Source organism: Erinaceus europaeus, chromosome 22, assembly GCF_950295315.1.
Source record: "Erinaceus europaeus chromosome 22, mEriEur2.1, whole genome shotgun sequence".
In the NCBI taxonomy this organism is placed as follows: Eukaryota; Metazoa; Chordata; class Mammalia; order Eulipotyphla; family Erinaceidae; genus Erinaceus; species Erinaceus europaeus.
Window position 1 is genome coordinate 16,415,815 of NC_080183.1, and position 17,431 is coordinate 16,433,245.

Sequence of the window (17,431 nt, forward strand, 5' to 3'; positions counted from 1 at the left end):
ACCATTATGCTATCTACCCTCCACCTTTTTTTTTTTTTTTTTTTTTACTTTTATTGGATAGAGATAACCAGAAATCAAGAGGGATGGAGGTGGTAGGGAGAGAGACAGAGAGACACCTGCAGTACTATTTACCACTTGAAATGCTTTTCCCCTGCAGGTGGGGACTGGGGGCTTGAACCCAGGTCCTTGCACATTGTAACGTGTGCTCAACCAGGTGCGCCACCACCCGGCACCCCTGTTCCCAGTCTTATAAGCTGTTAGAAGTGTAGCTTTAGACTTGTCTGTATGAGTGCTGACTCACCACGCCCAGCATCAAGGCTCCAGAGCTGCCCTGCCAGAGACGCCCCTCCACGTGCCTTCTCCCTCCCTTGCTGGGCGCCGTGGCTCCCGTGACGGGCGCCGGCTGCATTTCAGGTGCTGGTCCAGGCTGTGAAGTGGCTGTTTCCAGACTTTGAGTTCATATGGCTGGTGGACGAAGCCAAGAAGAACCTGCCTCTGGAGCTGGATTTCCTCAACGAAGGGAGGAATGCAGAGAAAGTGGCCGCCATGCTCAAGCACTTTGAATTCCTCAAGGTACGTGGGACGGGGCCCTGGTGGGAAGGACTGCTCCCACCTCAGGGCCTTTCCCATGCAGGGTGGTGGTGGGATAACTGCCCTCTCCTCCCAGCTGGCCTTCTGAGTATGAGTGACTCTTTTCCCTGGTGATTCTCAAGACAGCCCCTTCTCCCCACCCGGTAACATTATAAGGAAGCACCAGTTGTGATTATTGGTCCATCAGTCAACTGAACAGATATTTATGAGATTCTCTGCAACTGCAAGAGACTGAGTACTACCAGAGACCCTGTGAGCTATGGTCTCTGCCCCCAGGAAGCTGGGATGATTTTATTGATGGTAGTGATGGTGGTGGTATTGGTGGTGATGGTGATGATGATAGTGATGGTGATGGTGGTGGTGATGATGGTGGTGATGACAGTGATGGTGATGGTGTAGGTGTGATGTTGGTGGTGATTATGTTGGTAATAGTTATGGTGATGGTGTTAGTGATGATGGTGGTGGTGATAGTGATGGTGTTGGTGTTGGTGATGGTGGTGATGATGGTGATGGTGTTGGTGTGATGTTGGTGGTGATTATGTTGGTAATAGTTATGGTGATGGTGTTAGTGATGATGGTGGTGGTGATGTTGGTGGTGATGATAGTGGTGATAGCTATGGTGATGGTGTTGGTGATGATGATATTGGTGGTGATAGTTATGGTGATGGTGGTGATGATGATGGTGGTGGTGTTGGTGAATATGGTGGTGATGACAGTGATGGTGATGGTTTTGGTGTGATGTTGGTGGTGATTATGCTGGTGCTGATAGTGATGATGGTGTTGGTGATGATGGTGATGATAGTGATGGTGTTGGTGATGGTGGTGATAATAGTGATGGTGATGATGTTGGTGGTAGTGATAGTTATGGTGATGGTGGTGTTGATGATAGTGATGGTGGTAGTGGTGATGATGTTGGTGGTGAGGATGGTCATGGTGTTGATTATGGTGATGATGGTATTGACAGTAGACATGATGGTGATGATGAAGGTGATGATGGTCATAGTGTTGATGGTGATAGTAATAGTGGTGGTGATGGTGACATAGTTGTTGGTGATGGCATTGACAGTGGAGGTGGTGATGCTGGTGATGGTGGTGATAGTGATGCTGGTGGTGGTGGTGATGATGATGGCATTGACAGTCGTGATGGTGGTGATGATGGAAGTGATGATAGTGATGGTGATGATGGTGGTGTGGTGATGTGGCGATGGTGACAGTGATGCTGGTGCTATGGAACGGACAGTCATGATGATGGTGGTGATGGCCATTGCTGATGTTGTGGATGGTAATTAAGGTGGTGGTGGTGATGGCAGCACACACTACCATACTCTGGTGCCATTCTAATACAGGGAAGAATGCATATCATGTTTCTTCAGTCTCCAGCCTGTCCTTCTATAAAATGCATACATGCCCTAGAAATCCCCACAGCAGACAAGATGGCACAGCTAAAAGCACAGGGAGGGTGGGGGAGACGGGGCAGACCTGTGACACTGGTGACACAAGTGCCCAGCAAGACTGTGCCTCTAGGTCACGGCCTTTCATCACCACACACTGATTCGGCCTTTCCGAGTCCACTGCTGTCTGTGCTCAGACCTGGGGGGCTGGAGGAGCTGCCTGGGAGGAACCCCCACCAAGTCGGGGCTCACAGATTGTCCTAGTTCAGGTCGGTCCTGTGAGGAGACGGTGAGGAGCTGGCTCTGTGGAAGTACTTTACTCTGGAAGCAGGATTTAGACAGGGTTTCTCCAAGCCATGCCCATGGCCTTTGGCTGCGCTGAACATGCTTCACTCCTGTGCTCTGACACAGACCTTCCCAGCACCATCGCCCATTTCCATGCAGCCGGGTCAGCGTAGAGGAGGCTGGGCTACAGACCAGACTTTCTGCCTCTGGTGCTCATCTAAGGACACTGTGTCCTTCCCCGGCGGGGGTGCTGCTCAGAGCCAGACAAACAGAACCCTCTTTTCCACCGTTCCCATGGAAACAGCGAAATGTCCCCTGGCCAGCTGGCATCTGCCAGACCAAGACATGTAGTAATAATAATAATAACAATAATAGCCATAATAATAATCCTTTTTTTTTTTTTTTTTGCAATGAGGATGCCAAGTGAGCAAATAATTAATGTAACGCATTGACTTGCTGCTTCCAGTCCAGCTTATGGAAGATGAGGGCGGCCTGGAGGCTCGTTGCTTTTGCATAAACACACACCAAGCGGGGAGCACGTTTGACACCCTGAACCCAGCGCAGCTTGGGCACGGGTCACTGCTCTGGCACTCTGACACCTCCAATCCCTCTAGAAACATCTGTGGGTCTTTAACCTCCAGGAAGAGTCTAACGCTCAATGTTGTGGAATCTTCCAGGGGGCTTAGTCTCCTCGGCCCTGTGCTGGTCACCTCGGAGCCTCACACATGTGCAGAATACAGATGTGCTGGCAAGGAGCCTGGCGGAGGGTGAGGGACAGGTGGGCCTGGTGGTCTAGGCCAGGGCATGCATATGTACGTGCGTACTCATGCTGAAGAGAGAGAGGGAGAGAGAGCTCAGGACAAGCTGCCGAGCTGAGGGACAGCTACTGTGGGTGAGAAGCCTTAGGATGGGCTCAGGCTTGGGTCTGGTTTGGGCTGGGGGAGGTAATGGCGGGTCTCCTGGAGGACCATCTTCTGAGCAGGGCCAGTCCGTGGTTTCTTAGTGACCAGTATGGAGCCTGGAACTCTCCAGAAATCATGGGCAAAGCCTGCTTCTGGAGAAGTACTATCACTCCCTAAGGACCTGAGAGACTAAGAACCACTTCCTGGAAGAGGTGAAAAGTCCCGTTAAGTCTGGAGTGACAGAAATCTCAAACCTGGGAGGTGTGGGAGGATTAGTCCTGGGTGGATGGGAGCCACGGCTGGGTGGACTGAATGCAGGGACAACGGCCCAGCTCGGGCTCTCCTCTCAAGACAGCTGGGACATACTCGTCCTGGGGCCAGGGGGGTAGGGGGGCCAGGTGATGTGCCCCTGAGGGGCCATGGTTCTGAGCGGTGGACACTGGGCCTGGGCAAGCCCTCGCCTACCTCGCAGGCGTGCTGGGCAAAGGCCAGGTGCACTGTGGGAGCCTGGGGTCAGGGCCAGGTTTGTAGATGGAACTTACTAGAAAGTGCCCTTCAGGGTTGGACGTGGCCCCAGTGTGGGGACTCTGTGGACAGGTGAGGCCCACAGAACTGTCCCCTTGCTCTGCAGCCAGGAGAGAGAGCCCATGCGAGTCTCTGCTGGGGTGTGGGGAGGGGCAGCCTGTGGAGTTCACGGACGGACGGGGACTCCTTGGGCAACTTCTGATTTGGAGGGAGGCTTCTTCTTACTGCCTCTTCTGGATATTTCATTTCTTTATTTACTTTCTAATTTGACAGGACAGAGATAAATTGAGAGGGAAAGGGGCAATAGGGGAGAGAGAGATAGAGAGAGCAAGAGAGAGAGGGGGAGAGAGAGAGACAGACAGAGAGACGCCTGCAGCACTGCTTCTCCTTTCGTGCTGTCTCCCTCTACAGGTGGGGTGGGGGCTTGAACTTGGGTCCTTGCGGCTGGTTAAGGTGTGCTCTCAGTCAGGTGCACCGCAGCCTGGCCGCCCAAGCCCTAGTTTTCTTAACGGTATGTCTGGAACGTGTGAGAAAGGGTCAGTGTCCTCTTGCCCCCAGACTGGGAGGGGCTGGGAGGCTGGGAGGAGGGACCCACCTGCCCTCTGAGCCCCATGTGTCCGTCTTTCACTGCTGAGGCCTCTCCTCCTCTGGGCTCAAGACGACCGTTCGCTGTCCGTCCCCCAGCTCTGCAGTGTCCCCCCTTGGTCCTCACCCTGGTGCCTGGCCTCTCCCCCCAGGTCCCCCGCATCCACTGGGATTTGTCCACCAAGCGGTTGCTGCTGATGGAGTTTCTGGATGGCGGGCAGGTCAATGACCGCGCCTACATGGAGAGGAACGGCCTCGACGTCAACCAGGTGTGTGGCGGCCGGGACGCTGGCAGGGGCTGCCCCACAGACTGGGCACACGACACCGGAAGGCAGAGTCCTGAGCTGCAGCTGAACTGGAAGGGTGGGCACCCTGCTGGAGGCAGCGGAGATGTGGGGACATGGTGAGGGTGTATCTAGCCCCTGGTTTGGTCACTCTTGAGCCTGAGTATCTGAAGCTGTACCACTGGGTGATGGTGGTTCTCACTGCACAGGCTCTGGCCACAGCTTTGCAACTGATGTTCTAGGAAGAAAAGCCAGTTTTTTTTTCTTAAATTATTTATTTAAAGGGCTGGGTGGTGGCGCACCTGGTTGAGTGCACGTTACAATACTCAAGGTTTGAGCCCCTGGGGGAAAACTTCCCGAGTGGTGAAGCAGGGCTGCAGGTGTCTCTCTGTCTCTGTCCCTCTCTAGCTTTCCTTTCCTCTCAATTTCTGGCTGTCTCTATCCAATAAATAAAGATAATAAAAATTAAAAAAATTTATTTAATTGATACGACAGAGATCAAGAGGGCTGGGGAGACAAATCAAGAGACGGAGAGAGACACTCATGGAGCTTCTTCCCCCCTGCAGGTGGGGAGCAGGGACTTGAACCCGGGTCCTTGTGCATTTTCTTTCTTTTTTTTTTTAATATTTATTTCATTTATTTATTCCCTTTTGTTGCCCTTGTTGTTTTATCATTGTGGTTGTTGTGGTTATTGATGTCATTGTTGTTGGATAGGACAGAGAGACATGGAGAGGGGAGGGGAAGACAGAGAGGGGTAGAGAAAGACAGACACCTGCAGACCTGCTTCACCGCCTGTGAGACGACACCCCCCCCCCCCCCCCCCCCGGCACTGAAGCCTCCTCCACAGCAGTGAGGACTGGGCTTGAACCCAGGCCGGGCCCACGGCCAAGCAGCGCCTTGCCTGCATGAGCTGCCTCCCACCTGAGTCGCGTGTAGTTCCTTTCCTTTTATTTTATTTTATGATTTCTTCCCTTTTGTTGCCATTGTTTTCACGTGTAGTTTCTGAGGCTCTTGTCCGTGGTGGTGTCTCTCTGCCTTCGGCTCTCTGAGTCTCTTCATCAGTTCCTTCCTGCCTGTTCACGTCTGTTGTCCTGAGAGTGATGGTTAGTGACTGACCTCTGACCTGTGCTGGGGGCAGGCCCTGCTTCCTCTTGTTCCTGTGATGTTTTTAATTTATTTTTATTTGATAGGGAAGAGAGAATTTGAGAGAGAGGTAGGTAGAGATAGAGAAATACTTGCAACCCTGCTTCACCGCTAATGAAGCTCCCCCCACCCCCCGCAGGAGGGGACTGGGGGCTTGAACCTGGGTCCTTGCTCACGGTAACTTGCGTGGTCTGCTGAGTGCACCACTGTCTCACTGAATAACATTTTCTTTTAATGAGAGAGAGGGTGACACTACAGTACCGCTCAGTTTTGGCTTCTGGCAGTGCTGGGTTTGAACCTGGGACTTCTTAGGGCCTCAGGCATGGAACTTTGGTGCACAAACCACTGTGCAGTCTCTCTGGCCTCTGAGGTTTCTCTGTCCTGGGGGTTCTCCCTGGATTGTGTGGTGAGATAAAGTGCTTAGGTGGTCGTGTGTTTGTATGTATGAGAGAGAGAGAGAGAGAGAGAGAGAGAGAGAGACAGAGAGAGAGAGAGAAGAAGAAGAAGAAGAAGAAGGAGGAGGAGGAGGAGGAGGAGGAGGAGGAGGAGGGAGCGCAGAAGAGACTCCAGAGCCCTGATCAGCTCTGGCTGGTGGTGGTGCTGGGGCTTGAACCTGGGACCTCAGAGCCCCAGGCATGACAATCTTTTTGCAGAACCACTGTGCTGTTTTCCCAGGCTCCTGCTGTACCTGGAGCCTGGGCGATATGGGAGAGAACAGAGAGAGCTTGAGTCCGTGCCCTCCACGTCTGTGACTAACTACTATCCTGGAGGCCAGCCTCCCGTTTCTCTCTGAGATCTTGGCCTTGCTTCCAGCTGCTCCACCCTCCAAAAAAAAAGAAAAGAAATAAAGAAAAAGAAAAAAAAAAAGAAACATAAATAGACTTTCCCTTGGGGGTGGGAATAAATTAATCTGTACAATTATAGAATAATTAAAGTCCTTTCAGGCAATTCAAGTTTTGAGGAAACTCCAAAAATAACCTCTTGATTTAAATCTTATTTACTGAATCCGTCCTTTCCTCAGCCCTTTCTCTAGATTCTGCTCCTGGGCCTGTCTCCTCCCTGCTGTTAAAGAACTGAGTTCTGAAGTCACCTAGGCCGGTGGCATATTCTTTGTACCAGGGACAACGGCAAGGCCTGTCATTGACCGCTTTCCTCCCAGAAGGCGCAGTGCTATGGCTTTAGTTACTAGTCAGTTTTGACCAGAAAAGCAGGACTGGGGTCCCGCGGATGCTGTTTCCTGCAGAGGGGATGCCTTCTTTGGGCGGGGGGGCCCAGGCAGGACCTTCCCAGTGAGTGGACAGACTGGTGGCCAGGCCGCCAGGGTGTGAAGCCCTCACTGCTGGCCTGGTGACCGAGCTTCTGCTGCTTTTTCCCTGTCTCCTCCTCTTCCTTCTCCCCTCACCTTCTTCTGCGGCCCTCAGTGGCTCTGGCTGGGAGGAACCGACTGCCTTTCCCTCTTGAGCACATCGGTCCCGGCTGCTCTTTGCTGCAGCTCCCCTGAAGGGGAAGGAAACGCACCGAAACATAGAAGGGGACCAGGCTGCGTGTCTAGCGCGTGTTCTCCCGCAGTCGCTCCGGGGCGCTGTGGAGCCAGCCCACCCAGAGGCTTTCCGAACGCCTGGGGCGTGGACTTGCACCTGGTCCGGCTATGGGTGACTGATGAAGAGCCCAGACGGAAATCATGTGTCACCCTGCTGGTCTTATCTGGGAGAGATGCGAATCGGTTCTGTGCGGTACACGAGACAGCCCTGAAGTAGGGTTTGCTTGCTGCCTGGTGTCTGATCCGGCCCTCTGACTGTCTATTCTGTTTACATGCTCTCAGATGAAACGGGCTGGGTAGTGGCGCACCCAGTTAAGCGCACATAGAATGAAGAACAAAGACCCGTAGAAGGATCCGAGTTGGAGCCCCGGCTCCCCACCTGCAGGGGTCTGATTCACAGGCGGTGAAGCAGGTCTGCAGGTGTCTCTCTGTCTACCCCCTCCCCTCTCAGTTTCTCTCTTTCCTATGCAATAAAATGGAAAAAATGCCTGCCAGGAGCAGTGAATTTGTAGTGCTGACACCGAACCCCAGCAATAACCCTGGAGGCAAAATCCAAACCAAATAATAGTAGCCAACCAAACAAACAAAAACCCAACCTGGGAGACTCCCTTTAAACTGGTGCAACTTTCTCACCATTTTTCACGATGAGCTGACAAGATTCATTCTGTATTCGTGTGGGAGTTGTGTTGCTAACTTTTTGGAAATCAGTGATAGTGGATATTTTCCCAGGTTTAAGATAAAGCCACCCTGTGACCAAAACAGAGCTCAACTAGCCATGTTTGTGTCTTTTTTTTTTCATTTAATTTTTTATTTATTTTATTTTTTAAAGAGACTATTTATTTTCCCTTTTGTTGCCCTTGTCGTTTTATTGTTGTAGTTATTATTGTTGTTGTCGATGTCATCGTTGTTGGATAGGACAGAGAAATGGAGAGAGGAGGGGAAGACAGAGAGGGGGAGAGAAAGACAGACACCTGCAGACCTGCTTCACCGCCTGGGAAGCGACTCCCCTGCAGGTGGGGAGCCGGGGCCTCGAACTGGGATCCTTACACCAGTCCTTGTGCTTTGCGCCACCTGAGCTTAACCTGCTGTGCTACCGCCTGAGTCCCAGTTTAATTTTTATCATCTTTATTTATTTATTGGATAGGGCCAGACAGAAGTTGAGCGGGAAGGGGAGACAGAGAGGGAGAGAGACACCTGCAGCCCTGCTTCACCCCTTGTGGAGTTTTCCCCCTGCAGGTGGGGGCCGGAGGCTTGAACTCAAGTCCTTGTGCCCTGTGACGTGTGCTCTCAGCCAGGCATGCCACCGCCTGGCCTCGTTTGTGTGTCTGAAGTATAGTATAGGAGTTACCACATTTTGAGCCTGAGCCTCTGACTTTCCCTGAAGGGTAGAGGGGGCTAGTCCCCACAGCGGCTGGGGGTCTAGACTGAGACCGAGAAGGGAAGGATGTGGCCTCCAGGTCCCCGGTGCTCTGGGAAGCAGGACCAAGACGGTTTCAGAAGGAAGCTGGTGACCTGGTTGGGTCCCCACCTGTCTGCCCTCCCGTTCAAGGTCCGTCTGCGTGAAATGTGCTGCGAGGGAGCTAACGGCCCCCGTCCCATGAAAAGACACCCAGGCAGGGGCGCGGGAATGGAGAGGAATATTCCAGCAACTTCACTGTGTGCACATGAGCTGCAGTCCTTGCTGCCTCCTCCTCCTCCTCCTCCTCCTTCCTCTTCTCTCTTCCTCTTCTTCCTCTTCTCTCTTCCTCTTCCTCCTCTGGGAGCAGCACCAGCTCCCCCATCTTGAGTCCCCAGGCTCCCAGGGGCCATGTTTCAATGTGGTAATAGGGCCCCAGAGCGATTAGCAATATTTCAGGAAGCTTTGGGGAGACCATACATCTCCCTGTGACAGGTCTGCCCAGACGGAATGAAATGCCGCTTCTCGGCTCTGGGCTGGGATTCCGTCAGCCCTGTCTGGCCGTGCTGCTTATCTCCGGCTGATCGGGAGCCCTGATTGGCCCTGAGAATCATTCCTGACAAATAAAAATGAATGATCGCTTAATAAATGCAATTGCTTTGGCAACTTCAAGCTTTCAGAGCACGGCCCCCGTGGACTCCCACAGCCTCTTCAAAGCAGATCTCAGTGGCCCATACGTGGGGACGTGCTGGCTGACCCAGAACCTTCTCTGAGGAAATTGGAAAGGGTGGCCTGGGGCTGGTTAAATGCACATAGTACTAAGTGCAAGGACCTGAGCAGGGATCCAGGTTTGAGCCCCCAGCTTCCCACTTGCAAGATGGAAGCTTCACAAGTAGTGAAGCAGGTCTGCAGGTGTCTGTCTTTCTCTCTCCCTCTCCTCTCTTAATTTCTCTCTGTCCTATCCCATAAAATGGAAAAAAAAATGGCTGCCAGGAGCAGTAGATTCTTAGTCCCGACACTGAGCCCCAGCGATAACCCTAGAAGCAAAAAGAAAGAGAGAGACAGGGAGTCCGGCGGTAGCGCAGTGGGTTAAGCACAAGGACTGGCGTAAGGATCCCGGTTCGAGCCCCCAGCTCCCCACCTGCAGGGGAGTCACTTCACAGGTGGTGAAGCAGGTCTGCAGGTGTCTGTCTTTCTCTCCCCTTGTCTTCTCCTCTCCATTTCTCTCTGTCCTATCCAACAACGATGACATCAATAACAATAACAATAATAACTACAACAATAAGGGAAATAAAAAATTAATAATTAAAAACAAAAGAAAGAGAGGGGGGAGGGAGGGAGAGAGAGAGAGAGAGAGGGAGAGAGAGAGAGAGAGAGAGCGCAAGCTGGTGACCCTGGGGCTCCAGACCTGGGCACTAGGCCACACTGAGTTCTGGGCACTCTGTTAACTCAGGAAACAGTAGCTGCCTGGCACTAGTGTGGCCGGGGAAACAGTCCCCACTGCTCCGTGCCAGGGCCCTCTGCTTAGCCCCGGTTTCATCATCTCTTGCAAGAGGAGCAGTGGAACCTGGTCTGCTGAGCTCTCAGGAGTGGAGGAGAGACAACTCTGCTTCCAGCTTATCTGCCGTTTCCCTCCGAGAGCAGAGCTGTTAGGAGTTTCATCTTCCTGAGGCCCCGGAGTTGAGCAACATGTGTAGGGTCGCAGAGTCGAGGCGTGAGAGTGCGGAGAGAAGAGACCACGAGGCTGTGGGGCTGTGGCCGGTGTGAGGCCTGGCTCCTTCTTTGCAGGCGTGTAGCTCTGGGTCCAAGCTGGATTTCGGCTCTTCTGAAAATGGGGGTCATGGTTGTATCTGCTGTGACAGCTGACACCGGGGAGGCAGCTGTTGTGACCTAAGTCGGCCTCATTCTTGGCGATCGTCTGGGGTCCCCAGGGGCTGAGTGGGCCTGGTTCAGACATCAGAGGCAGGAACCGTTGCATCTCAGAAACACACAGAGAGATGGGGTTTCCCTCAGCTGCGTCCACAGGTCTGGGTTGTTACAGTGGAAGCCTGAGAGACCCCCCCCCCCCCCGGGGTAAGCTGCTGGCCCTCCACAGAGCTGCCCAACAGAATGGTGCCGGTTCTGCCATCTTGGGTGCTGTTTCATAAAAGAGAAATACCGCGTCTTGTGGAAGTGGGTGGCTGGGAGACCACTTAGTTGGAAGGTTTGGGAGGGCTTCCCCCAGGGAGGGGGTGCTGAGCAGGATGGGAAGGGAGGAATGGAGGAAGGAGCCAGGTGAGGGGAGATGGAAGGAGAGATGTTGGCAGTAGGATCCGGTGCAAAGGCCCTGAGGCAGGAAGGCACAGGGTGTCAGTGTGAGTGAGAGGGAGGTCAGACTTGGAGAGCAGGGCTGTGCAGACCAAGGAGAGGGAGATCCCACGCCTGTGCACCTCTTCTCTTGAGGCACGGAGCCTCTCTTCGGGTGGGGTGAGTCTGCCAGTGCCCACTGGGTCCAGCGAGGCCGAGCAGAAGGTGGGGGGGGGCTGCGTGTCCCAGGTGCCACTCTGGGTGGAGCTGTGTCCTGCATGAGCCTCTGGCAGGCCGTCTGCAGGCCCATCTCGGGCCTGTTCTGCAGCTGTTCCCTGGCTGGGAGAGGCGTTTAAGCCTTAATAAAAAGTTGGAGATAAGAAGCCTGCCTCGGCAGGGAGAGCAGCGGTGACAGGATGATTTAAATGGCCTCTCCAGTGTCACTTCTGTGCAGACATCATAAATCAGATTAGCATTGGGCTTGAGTGGGGAGGGGAGGAGCAGGATGGGAGAAGGGTGTGTGACTCTGTCGGCCTAGGACTGGCCTGAGCTGTGGGAGGGTGGTGGGTTGCTTCTCCTCAGCCCCGAGACATCTTTGGACGAGAGACAGGTGCCAAGGACCCTCACCCTATCTCAGATTTCCAGCCTATATTTGGGGTGAGGGGACCAATCAGAGTTAGAGAAGAGTGGCAGCGTGGGGGGTGTGAGGTGGGAGTTCAGCCATCGGAAGACACGGGAAGGGTGGGGTGGCTGTCCTGCGTTACCTTGCATTAACACAATCACTTGGGGACTTCAAAAAAGCTGATATTTATCCAGAGGACACTCATCTGAAGGGCCATATGCACCCTTTGTTCATAGCTGCGTCATTCACAGTAGCCAGAGAGCGGGAGCAGCCTAAACGCTCATCAGCAGATGGCTGGGAGCTGTGAGACGTGTAGCCCATGGAGTCCCACTCTGCAACCAAAAACAGACTGTGTTCTCCAGGGCAACACAGATGGAGCTGGAGGTGATCGTGCTCAGGGAAATGAGAGATGAAAGACAGCTTCCTCGTGGCTTCACTCTTATGTGGAGTCTAGAGCTGGTTCATGTGCACTTGAAAAAAAAAACCCAAAAACCAATAGGGGCCGGGTGGTGGTGCAGCTGGTTGAGTGCGTAAGTTACGATGCACACACACCCGGGCTCAGACCTCTGGTCCCACCTGCAGGGGGAGGCTTTGTGAGTGGTGGAGCAGTGCTGTGGTGTCTCCCTTCCTCCCTCCCTCCCTTCCTTCCTTCCTTCCTTTTTTCCTTTCTTTAGCATCCACATAGCTTCTTTAATCTCTTCTTTCTTTTATTTCCCTTATTGGGGGATTAATGTTTTACAGTCGACAGTAAATACAGTAGTTTGTACATGCAGAACATTTCTCAGTTTCCCACATAACAATCCAACCCCCACTAGGTCCTCTGTCATCCTTTTCCAGGACTGTCTTTCTGTCTCTCCTTCTCTCTTTTATTTATTTATTCTTTTTAATTATCTTTATTTATTTATTGGATAGAGACAGCCAGAAATCAAGAGGGATGGGGGCGATAGGGAGAGAGACTGTAATGTACACTGTAATACTAAGGTCTTGTAACCTACCATTAATCACAAATAAAAGAGAAAAGAAAGGTGCTGGCACCTGCCCCCCCCCACCTCTGTCTTCTAGGTGATTCTGATGTGCAGTCAGGGTTGAGGGAAACGTGGCTGGAGCAGGCCGGCCCTGAACCCCAGAGCCATGTGCTCTGGAGCTCCACGTCCACTGCGCATGCACCTGACCTGCTTCTGCCAGTGACCCAGAGCGGGGCCATGGTCCCTGAGACCAGTGACACCCGCCCGCCCGCCCGCTCCCCTTTTCTTTCAGATCTCTCGCCGGCTGGGCAAGATGTACAGCGAGATGATCTTTGTCAGCGGCTTCGTGCACTGCGACCCCCACCCGGGCAACGTACTGGTGAGGAGGCACCCAGACACAGGCGAGGCCCAGATCATCCTGCTGGACCACGGGCTCTACCAGGTGGGCGGCTGCTTCTGCGGGGCAGGGTTCTGCTGCCACCACCTCCCTCAGGGCCAAGGCGGCTGTCACAGGAGTCTGAGCATCTGTCTGCTCAGGAGAGCGAGGCCAGGCTGATGACACCTCTTGCTTGGGAAATGGGGGGGGGGGGGTGACATCCCTGAAGGTGTCAGAGTGCAGGTACAGTGTAAAAACCTCACCTTCTCTGGGAAGCCCTGGGAAGTGAGCGATTCTTCACAGGAGTTGAGACTTGGGGGTGGGGTGACTTAGCCCCTGTGAGGGTGTGATATGGGGGGAGAGGACCCCAGGGAGGGTGTCATAGAGCTAAAGGAGACCCCAGGGAGGGTGTCACACATGGGGAAGGGGACCCCAGGGAGGGTGTCACACACAGGGGGAAGGGGACCACAGGGAGGGTGTCACAGAGCTAAAGGAGACCCCAGGGAGGGTGTCACAGGGGGAAAGGAAATGGGTACTGGTGGAGGCAGGTGTCTTCAGAGTCTGTCCTGTGGAACTTGGGCACAGAGCTGAGTCAGGGAAGCCTAGACTTCCTGCAGGAAGACTGTCACCTGCGACCCAGGACCTGCCTTGATTTCCTGAGGGAGCTGGGCCTGGAAAGGTTTCCACAGAGGATTCTTGCTCCTCTGCTCAGTGCCTTGGCCTCCCTTCTCAGAATGTTGGCCTCCTTTCAAAGTCTCAGCTCTTTGAAGTTGGGTATGCTGGCTTTGTTTTTCTTGTCTCTGAGACCTCACACTTGTAGGGTGTCACTGCTTCAGGCTAAATTTTTCAGATAGAGACAGAGAGAACAGACTCCTAAAGCAGTGAAACGCCCCCTCCCCCCATAGCGTCATTCTCCCAGAGGGTGTGTTGGGGGGCTGGCGCTGGGGTTGAACCTGGTCTGCGGGCCAAACAGGTGCCCTGCAAGGTGGGCTGTCTCACCACCATCCCTGACAGCCCTGTTTCCTTGACCTGCATCTTTTCATGACCCAACATTGAATAATCCTTCTGCCATGTTCTCCCAGCCAGAGTTCAGGGAGAAGGTTGTGGTGAACTCGGGAGGCTGGGAAGAACAGAATCTAGATGCTGGCGGAGGATTTGCCTCTACCTTTCCAAGCCGTGGCTGGTCCAGCAGTAGCTCTGGACTTGCCCTTGAGGGGAAGAAGGGGACAGTGAAGGGGGGACTCCATTGCGAGGCCTCGCGGGGCAGAGGGGCTCAGCAGCTGCTCCTGCCCGCCTCCCAGGTCCTCACGGAAGAGTTCCGCCTGGACTACTGTCACCTGTGGCACTCACTCATCCGGGCCGACATGAAGCAGGTGGAGAAGTACAGCCAACGCCTGGGCGCCGGGGAGCTCTACCCCTTGTTCGCCTGCATTCTGACGGCTCGCTCGTGGGCCTCGGTCACCAGGGGCATCGGCCAGGCTCCCGTCACTGCCGCTGAGGTAGGTGGCCTCATGGGGGCTCAGGTCAGGGCTGCCTTTGGGACTCCACCTCTGAGAGTCCAGGCCGCTGGGCTGTGGGTGCGGTGGACGCAGATGTGGACGTGTAGTGAGTGAAGAGGTTAACAATAACTATATTATATTATAAGTTAATAATAACTACAGCAATAAAAAGAAAGGGCAACAAAAAGGAAAAAATAATTATTACAAAAAGAACATCTAGAATGTAAAGTGGTCTAGAATGCAGAATTGTTTTGGCGGGTGGTGTTCCCGAGTGGTCTGCATGTTCCAGAGCCCCTCCCAGCCCCTCCCTCTCGCTGCCCCAGGACCGAGAGATCCGCGCCAACGCGGCCAGCTACCTCCCGGAGATCAGCCGGCTCCTGAACCGCGTGCCGCGCCAGCTGCTGCTGCTGCTTAAGACCAACGACCTGCTGCGGGGCACCGAGGCCGCCCTGGGCACCCGCGCCAGCGCCGGCTCCTTCCTCAGCATGGCACGCTGCTGTGTGCGGGCCCTGGCCGCGTGAGTGCCGCCCCCGTCCCCTCCTGGGGTCCTTCTCATCTCCGGGGCCCCCTGTGCCCCCCAGAGCCCACCTGGGAGCCCTGGGTTCTGACCCCAGTGCACTGCGGGACCTCACTTCACACGGGGGAGGGGGGCGTAGGTGCTGGGGTGTTCTGCCCCCGGGGCTCTGGAACTTTCTCAGCAGAGTTGAGTCTGCCCCGCTGCTGGGCAGGGGTGGGGGTCCCAGGGACGGAAACAGACCGGTCTCCCAGGACAGGGTGCTGGCACGTGGGCCACTGTCACCCAGTTTTCCTAAATGACTGTCACCCCTTTTCTCTCCCTCCAGGCACGAGCGGAGCCAAGCTTCCCTGCTGGGAAGGACCCGGATCTCCCTCCGGGAGACGCTCAGCCTGTGGGGGCTCAGCCTCCAGGAGCTGCTTCTGCGTGTCAGTGGGCTGCAGCTGGCCCGCAGGGTGGGGGCCCTGCTCTGCTGGCTCCGGCAGCTGGCTGTCCCCGCCCCTGCTCCGGTCTGACAGCGCTCTGCCCTCCACTCATCTGCGGGGGGCCCCTGTTGTGGCCACACGCTGATCTGCCGCCCAGGGGTCCTCCTGACAGTGCCCGCTGTGCTCCCACCTCTGGCTTCCCCACCCTCCCTCACAGCGGCCCTGGCCCTGCCGTGACTTTCTCTCCGCACCCCAGGGTACCACAGGGGCAGGCTGGCTGTCACCCCATTTCTGTCACCAGGAGGGGCAAGCTGGTGGTGGTGTTGGAGGGAGGTAGGTTCCGGGGAGCCCCGCGGCTGTGACACTTTGGCTACCGCCAGCCTGGGTGGCCTGGGTGGCCTGGGTGTGGAGCATGGCAGTGAGCTCATGGTGTCCCCAGCCCTCTTCAGTGTCCTCACACTGCTTCAATAAAAACAACAGCAACAGCCAAACTGTAGGGCTGGAGCAGGACATCGCTTGTGGTTTTTTTGTCTCTCGGGTGTGATCCAGGCAGGTGCCGAGTCAGAAGGACCTGGACACCTGCTGTCATTGTCATCTGCCTGTCGGCTGCCCTCCCCCCAGCCCTTCCCACTGTCTGCAGTGTGGCCACTTCCTGCTTCTGGAAGGTTCTTTATCATCATCTTCTTCTTCCTCTTATTTTCTTAATAAAATTTTTATTGTCTTTATTCATTGGATAGAGACAGCCAGAAATCCAGAGGGGAGGGGGAGATAGAGAGGGAAAGAGGGAGAGAGAGACACCTGCAGCCCTGCTTCATCACTTGCAAAGCTTTCTCCCTGTAGGTGGGATCTGGGGGCTTGAACCCGGGTCCTTGTGCACTGTGACACAGCCAGGTGCGTCGCCACCTGTGCTCTTTCATTTTCCAAGGATCAGGTGGACGAGGTGAGAGGCCCAAGGCCGTCTCCTCCTGCCTCTCCAGAGCTGCTCCAAGGCCCGTGGCTTCTGCACCCTCCTCACTCCTCCAGGCCACTGGAGTCCCTCATTGCCTCAACACCTGCTTCCAGGGGCAGGTGGGCCCCAATCTCCAGCCTCATTTTTTGGCCTTTGTGATCTAGGGAACAGATTCACGCTGCCCTTTGCTTCCCGCAAGAACTCCACCTTCTTGGAGACCACTTACGTGGCTGTACCCAGGAGCCTGGGGGCTGAATCTAAGATCTGACATCAATCTGGGGGTGTGGCTGCAGGCTCTGTTAGGCGGCTCCCTGCTGCCCTGAGGGCTGGGGATGGGGGGGGGGGCAGTTTCCAGAGACTGAGAAGTGAGGGGAACCTTTGCAAAGAGTTGGGAGGGCAGCCGGCCTCATCTTCCGAGTTGGGAACTGAGGATCAGAGGGGTTTAGCAGTTTGCCCAGAATCATATAGCTGCCGAGTGGTGGCATGGCGTGCTCATGTCAGACTCCGGGGTTTTCAGTGGGGCTGGGGAGGAGGGCGTCTAGGAGCCCCAGGACATGCCGGCTCATGCAGCCTGGACCCCAGGGCCTGAGCCAGCCTGGACCCCTGGGTGACACTGCCAGGGGATTCTGAAACCATCTATCTGCCTGGCCCTGGTGGTGGATCTGGACCTCGTGCCTCTGGCTTCATCTCTCCTGGGTGTGTCTGTCTGTCTGTCTGTCTCTCTTCATCTCCAGAGCACTATCCAGCTGCACCACCATAAGCCAGAGCTGAGCAGGGCTCTGTGCAAAAAACAAATTCTTCCAAAGTCCATCTCTCTTCAGATGGTGACTTCTTGCATATTCTCTGGTTCATTTGCTTTTCCTATTCTTTCTCTCTCTCTCCCTTCCTTCCTTCCTTCCTTCCTTCCTTTCTTCCTTTTACTATTGGGTAGAGACAGAGAAATTGAGAGGGGAGAGGAGGAGAGAGGGAGACAGAGAGACACCTGCAGCCCTGCTCAGCACTTGTGAAGCTTCCCCCTTGCAGCTGGGGACTGGGGACTTGAACCTGGGTCCTTGTGCACTGTAATGTGAGCACTTAATCAGGTGTGCCACTGCTTGGCTCCTCCTATTATTTCTTGCACTTCTTTTTCCTTTTAAAGATTTTCAGGTTGGGG

The 17,431-nt window shown here is 54.6% G+C and overlaps 1 protein-coding gene across 2 annotated transcripts in view; it reads left to right on the forward strand.

Moving 5' to 3' along the window:
• The window catches only part of ADCK1 (aarF domain containing kinase 1), a 48,037-nt gene extending 32,198 nt beyond the window's left edge, over positions 1–15,839 (forward strand). For both annotated transcript variants that reach the window (XM_060181348.1, XM_060181349.1), the window contains 6 exons: positions 415–573; positions 4,432–4,548; positions 12,808–12,957; positions 14,193–14,390; positions 14,714–14,907; positions 15,233–15,839. In XM_060181348.1, the coding sequence (XP_060037331.1) occupies positions 415–573; positions 4,432–4,548; positions 12,808–12,957; positions 14,193–14,390; positions 14,714–14,907; positions 15,233–15,419 (1,005 nt within the window). In that variant the 3' untranslated portion in view covers positions 15,420–15,839. The remainder of the gene's footprint in view (positions 1–414; positions 574–4,431; positions 4,549–12,807; positions 12,958–14,192; positions 14,391–14,713; positions 14,908–15,232) is intronic.
• Positions 15,840–17,431: the final 1,592 nt, after the last annotated feature.